General features: G+C 57.5%; 1 protein-coding gene across 5 annotated transcripts in view; it reads right to left on the reverse strand.

Annotated features, from left to right (window-relative positions):
- The window catches only part of Col16a1 (collagen type XVI alpha 1 chain), a 51,705-nt gene extending 46,326 nt beyond the window's left edge, over nucleotides 1-5,379 (reverse strand). For 2 of the 5 annotated variants that reach the window (XM_048350740.1, XM_048350737.1), the window contains exons 1-5: nucleotides 5,244-5,378; nucleotides 3,673-3,779; nucleotides 1,573-1,647; nucleotides 1,350-1,467; nucleotides 46-169 (exon numbers count right to left, since the gene is read on the reverse strand). In XM_048350740.1, the coding sequence (XP_048206697.1) occupies nucleotides 46-169; nucleotides 1,350-1,467; nucleotides 1,573-1,647; nucleotides 3,673-3,745 (390 nt within the window). In that variant the 5' untranslated portion in view covers nucleotides 3,746-3,779; nucleotides 5,244-5,378. Of the gene's footprint in view, nucleotides 1-45; nucleotides 170-1,349; nucleotides 1,468-1,572; nucleotides 1,648-3,672; nucleotides 3,780-4,660; nucleotides 4,691-5,243 lie in introns of those variants that run through there. The other 3 variants (XM_048350741.1, XM_048350738.1, XM_048350742.1) reach the window with 3 other exon arrangements.
- Nucleotides 5,380-6,075: the final 696 nt, after the last annotated feature.

Raw genomic sequence — 6,075 nt, forward strand, 5'->3', positions numbered from 1 at the left:
ACCTACCAGATGCTCCAGGGAGCTATGAGAGGGGAGGGGGCTCACCTGTGGGTACCCCTCTGCATCAGTCACTTGAAACAAGTACCACGTGCTCTGGTGGGTGTGCTTCTTCAGCAGGAGGGTGAGCACCAGGGCAAACTCCTCAGGGAGGCCCCGAGGAAACACTTGTCTGCAGGGGAAGCAGAGGCTTCCCTGAGGTTCCGGGGAGACCAGGAGCCTGCCCAAGTCACACACCACATAGACCTCGGAACCCAGGTACACATTTACTCTTCCCATGTTTTCTGAGTGCCTTGTAGGTGCCAGGAGCTAGTGTGAAAGCAGACACACCTGCCATGACAGGGCCTTTGGATCTGATGGAATGGGAGACCAGACACAAAGAATCCTTGGAGCCAGGCACTAGAGTGACTCCAGTAATCCCAGCTACTCACGAGGCTGAGATCTGAGAATCGTGGCTCGAAGGCAGCCCATACAGAAAAGGCAATGAGATTTTCATCTCCAATTAACCACCCAAAAACCCAAAGTAGAGCTGTAGCTCAAGTGGTAAAGTCTCAGCCTTGAGTGAAAAAGTTAAGGGACAGTACCCAGGCCTTAAGTGCAAGCCCTAGTACGGGTACAACAACAACAAAAACAATCCTTGGAATGACTGTACTGAATTAAAGTTTGGTGAAGAGCTGGGTGCTGGTAGCTCATGCCTATCATCCTAGCTACTCAAGAGGCTGAGATCTGAGGACTGGGGTTCGAAGCCAGCCCAGGCAGAAAAGTCCGAGAGACTCTTATCTCCAAGTAATCACAGAAAAAGCTGGAAGTGTTACTGTAGCTCAAGTGATAGAGGGCTAGCCTTGAGTGAAAGGAGCTTAAGCCCAGAGTTCAAGGCCTGGGACAGGAAAATTAATTAATTAATTAATTTTGGTGAGGGCTTCCAAGGAATCCAGAATGCCCAGGGGGTAAATCATGGACCTGGGATAGAAGAAAAGACACTGAAAAAAGATATGGGCAGAGGCTAGGAATGTGGCTAGTGGTAGAGTGCTTGCCTAGCATGCATGAAATGCCCTGGGTTCGATTCCTCATCACCACATAAACAGAAAAAGCTGTAAGTGGCACTGTGGCTCAAGAGGTAGAATGCTAGCCTTGAGGGAAAGAGGCTCAGGGACAGTGCTCAGGCCCTGAGTCCAAGCCCCAGGACTGGCAAAACAAAACAAAACAAAAAGATATGGGCACACAGACACACAGCACATACCACCCTTTCCAAGCAGGAGGAGGTGGGATGACTCCCAGAGGGGCCCCCCGCCTCCATCTGCAGCTGACAGGGTGTGGCCAAGATCAGCCTTCATTCCTGGGGGTCCCCGTACCGAGTGGGCTGGGTCACGGAGGCTGTCCCCAGCCGCAGGATGAGTGGCCCCTTCGGGTTGCGGATCTTCTTGATGGCAGACGTCTTCATGAGGTTGAGCCGGCGGATGAGGTTGAAGCCTTTTGGGGGGAAGACACTGGATGAAGGGCTGAGCTGGGCAGGTGAGGAGGGACACGGGACACTCCAGGAAGAGGGCAGGGGACAGCGGGAGGAGGGGTCCTCACCCGTCACATTGGCTGACAGGTCACTGCTGTGCTCCAGCTTGAGGCCTTCTGGCTGGGATGGTGGGCACTGTTCACCTGGAAAAGATTTGGCGCGGGGTGGGAGGGGGTATTAGGGGCTCAGCTGCCCTGCTGGGTCCTGGGGAACCAGGCAAGGAAGAAGTTCATAGTCCACACTGTGGTCCTTTAGCCCAGGCTGGCCTTGAGCCACTCTTAAACATTCATCCTGGCTACCCAGGGAATCAGGAAGACCCCCAGCCAGGGAGGGAGGAGAGAAACCCCAGAAGCCCCAGGGCACAGATAAGATAAGAGGCCATGGAGATGCACATGTTCCCTGATTGACACACACCCAGGTGGGGGACAAGGGAACACTACAGGGGGGAGGCAATGTCAAGTTTGTGTGCACAGAATTCTATGCCCTGCATAATTGCACATACACGTCCTCACATGTGTGAGCTGTGCAAAGCCATGCCACCAGAGATGCCATGTGTGGCTGGCACACGCATTCTCTGCCATGGGTGGGGCTCCAGAGCAGACAACAGGCCAGACACAGACTCAGCTAACAGCGACTTTTCACCTGGATACCAACTAGAGAAACAGGAAGAAGAGACAGAGTAGCTACGGGGACTACAAGTTCCAAGGCACCACTGGTGCCTTGGGCTCCAAACAGGGCCTGTTAAAGAGGTAAAGGGTCCTGGAGATCATTTGATGCAGGTCTCTAAAGCCCCAAAGGGGCAGGCTGGCCACCATGGGCCTCCCTCTCCTTCTCTCTGAGGCTGACTTAGTAGTGTTGGTGAAGGCATTATGCTGGAGAAGAGAGCAGACTTGAAAAAGGCCTCTCAGCTAGGTGCTAGTGACTCACACCTATAATACTAGGTACTCAGGAGGCTGAGATCTGAGGATCATGGTTCAAAGCCAGCCCAGGCAGGAAATTTCATGAGACTCTTATCTCCAATTACCCACCAGAAAATCAGAAGTGGCACTATAGCTCAAGTGGTAGAGCACAAGCCCTGAGCAAAAGAGCTCAGGGATAGCACCTAGGCCCGGAGTTCAAGCCCCACGACTGACCAGAAAAAAATAAAAATAAAAAAACAAGGCCTTCCCAGCAAGGCAGATGGGGAAGGCGAGACAAGACACTGAAGGGGGCTCCTAGGAGCCGGGCTGGCTGGAAGAAGGCCCCTGAGCATGGTGGAGACCCTGCTGGAGTCTCCCAACTCCAGGTCTGGCCGGAAAGACCATCACTGTCTTCAGCATCGCAGCAGCAGTAGGTGACTCACCCCTTGGCAAGGGGCCTAGATTCCTTACAGATGTTGAAATTCTCTGCCCGAGGCCCCCAGGGGACCTGGTAAAGGAAAGGAGAGCAAAACTCCCACATACATACACACACACACGCAAAAACGTGTGTGTGTGTGTGTGTGTGTGTATGTGTATGTACAGGTGGAAATAGCTGTCATATACCCAACCCCACCCCGGCTCACAGACCCTCTTGCCTTGTTCACCACCTCAGTTTTTCTGCCTCCATTGCCTGGCTGGATTTGGGTGCTAGGCGTTCTGCTCCTGCCTGGCTAGGCAGCAGAGCTACTAAGCCTAGAGGGCACCCAGCAAGGCTGGGCGGGTTGCCCAGTCCACTTCCCCTGGCTTTAGGCCCTGGAAAGCTCTGCCCTCTCTCCATCCAGAGTCTGGGTGTTGGGGCGGGCCCTTCATCCCAGCCGGTGTAGAGGAGGAGCGTGGGGCCCAGAGGATGCAGTCCACCAGGAAAAGGTGCCAAGGGGCTCGGGCTGCCTTCTGCAGGGCACGGCGCCTCTTCCTCCTCACCCCACTAGCCCCAGCAAAGTTTGAAAGGTGGGTGTTGTACTGAGAAGTGCTCAGAGACACAACCCCAGACACACACACACACACACACACACACACACACACACACACACACTTTTCAGCTTGCTTGCCCAGGCCTGTGTGCAAACACACCAACTGAGTCCAGCCCCTAGACTCTCCCACTAACACCCAGGTGATCAGCACATACATGAATTGCCTACATGCAAAGACCCCAATACCTCAGGGGGCCAGGTGCAGGCCTGTGGCACCCTGATTCCCATGTCATCTTACCTGCATTTATCCTGTGGCTGAACGCGGCCCAGAGACTGAGCAGCCACAGGCCAGGAGCCCAAGATACCCACATATTGGCTCAGAGGGGTCAGCTGCAGCCACAGCACCTGCAAACCAGAGACCAGGAAAGTGGGATGTGGAGTCCAAGCATGCATGTGCCAGCGGCACCAGCCTGGGGGCCTGGGAACTGGGACTGGGGTGGGAAGAGCTCTCAACCCCTCTCAGGGGCCCAACACAAGTCTGGGGCTTGGATCTGGCCTGGGGTGTGAATCAAAACCACCCATATGGCACCAGCCAGAACAGAATGCTGGCTGGAGTGCTCTCACAGGGCCTCTAGCTGTGCCAGTGGGTCGAGGAGAGACCTAGAAGAGCCTAGAAGACTACAGAACTTGGGATGGGGAGGGGTCTGAAGGCAGAGGCTATTGATCAAAACACTTGGAAGAATCCCAACACTTGGAACAACCGTGCTGGCATACAGCAGGCTGGTACCTGGCAAGCCATGCTGGCTTGGGGCAGGCAGCCCTGCCAGGTACCCACAAGGTCAGGGGATGGAGCCCTGGCTGGGACTCCTGGCAGGTATCGTGGGGCTGTGTGAGGGCCAAGGCAGCCTCCCCTGTGGGGACAGTGGGCAGGAGAGCAGGTCACCGGGGCTCAGGACCTCATCGCCAACTTCTTCCACTGATGGATGCTCGTCTTTTAGTTTTATTAAGCCCTGATGGATGGGCCCAGATAAATCAATGCAAGCTCAGCAAGCGGCCAGCAGAACCATATATCATCCAGCCTCCCCTCAGGACAGTCAGCTCATGAGCACACAGAGAGGCACGCGTGCATGTGAGTTCAACATACACACACCAGCACAGGTGTGCAAACTCACCTGTACACCCACATGCCCACAGACACACCAGTTCACCCATACACACATGACCCAGCCGTCCTATGACCACCTCCAGGAGGCCTTCCTGTTGGGAAGTTCTTATGCAAGTCTGACCTCATTCCTTCCAAAGGAATCCTATTTTCCCTCCCGCAGACCTGGAAGGAGAATAGAAAGGACCCCCTCATCCCAATACATTTGGGAGTTAAGACTCCAACCTCTCTCCCCCTGGGATGGAGCTGTGCCTTCACCCTATCCATCCTCCATCCTAGGGTGCGCACATCCCACCTCTCAGACCTTACCCAGGCTGCCATCCTGCCAGCCAGCCGAAAGGCTGCGGGCCCGAGGGCTGCATGCGGGTGCACGTGGAGGCGTGCACGGGCACGTGCTCACGTTCCCTTCCGGTTCCCCACTTCTGATCTCCAATCCCTACCCCCCACCAGTCTGAGTGAGGGGCTGCATGGAGGGAGTGAAGATGCTTCCACAACGTTTTCCCACCTAACACAAGCACAGTTAAGAGGGCCAGGAGAGGAACAGACCAGGATGGAGTTTAGGGCCCATCCTGATTTAGGGGAAAGAAAAAAGAAAAAGAGACTGAGGCTCAGAGAAGGGGTGCCACAGGCCCAGGTCACACAGCAAGCTGGGTAGAAAGGGCCCTTTCAGCCCAACCCAGGAGGCAGCGCCGTCCGTGCCCACTTACCGGCGGCTGGGTAGCTGCTGACCTCACGGGGCCCCCCGGGGGTCCTCGATCTCCCGCTTCCCGGCGCCCCGAGGTCCGCGGGCTGAGTGCGGGCCCCGCGCGCACGCCTGCCGGCCGCCGGCCACTCCGAGTGGGGGGGAGAGGGGCGGTTCCAGGGGTCTGGGGGGCTGCCAGGGCGGTAATGGAACACAGCTGGGCCGGCCCGCCAGGCCGGGAGGAGGCGGAGGCGGAGGCCGGAGGGGCGGCGGCGGCGGCCGGGCGCGGGCCGCGGGACGCACGGAGCCCGCCGCGCTCCCGGCCTGGCGGGGCGCCCGGGCCGACCCCGCCTTCCTCCCCGCCAGGTGAGCCGGGAGAGGGCGGCGGGCGGCGGGGCGCGGCCCTGCGTGCCCCGAGCTGCCCTGGAAGCGGAGCCTGCAGAGGGCAGGCGGGAGGCCGAGAGTGTGCAGGGCCTCCGGGGGACCACCCCCTTTCTCCTTCTTTGGCCAGGCCCCCAGAAAGTCTGATGGGGAGGAGGGGGTGGAGACCCCAAGACCCGTGGAACCCATGACGTGGCTGGCGCCCGAGCCTCAGTGGTCAGCGGTTTCCAGTGCCTGGGCCTGGAATTCCCAGGCAGCCTCTGTCTCTGCACTTGGAGGGAGGGGGCTGCACTGGAGGGAGGGGGTATTGGAGCTCCCCCCCCCCCTTACACACACATACACACACACAGAGAGAGAGAGAGAGAATTAACCCACTCTGTTCTGGTCTCAACCCCAGAGAAGTGAAACCCATTCCCCTATTCCCCCTTTCCTCCTCCAGGAGTGAGCAAGGCGGCACCCCGCTCCCTGCCCTAACT

The sequence above is a fragment of the Perognathus longimembris genome, chromosome 7 (assembly GCF_023159225.1).
Source record: "Perognathus longimembris pacificus isolate PPM17 chromosome 7, ASM2315922v1, whole genome shotgun sequence".
NCBI classification, from domain to species: domain Eukaryota; kingdom Metazoa; phylum Chordata; class Mammalia; order Rodentia; family Heteromyidae; genus Perognathus; species Perognathus longimembris.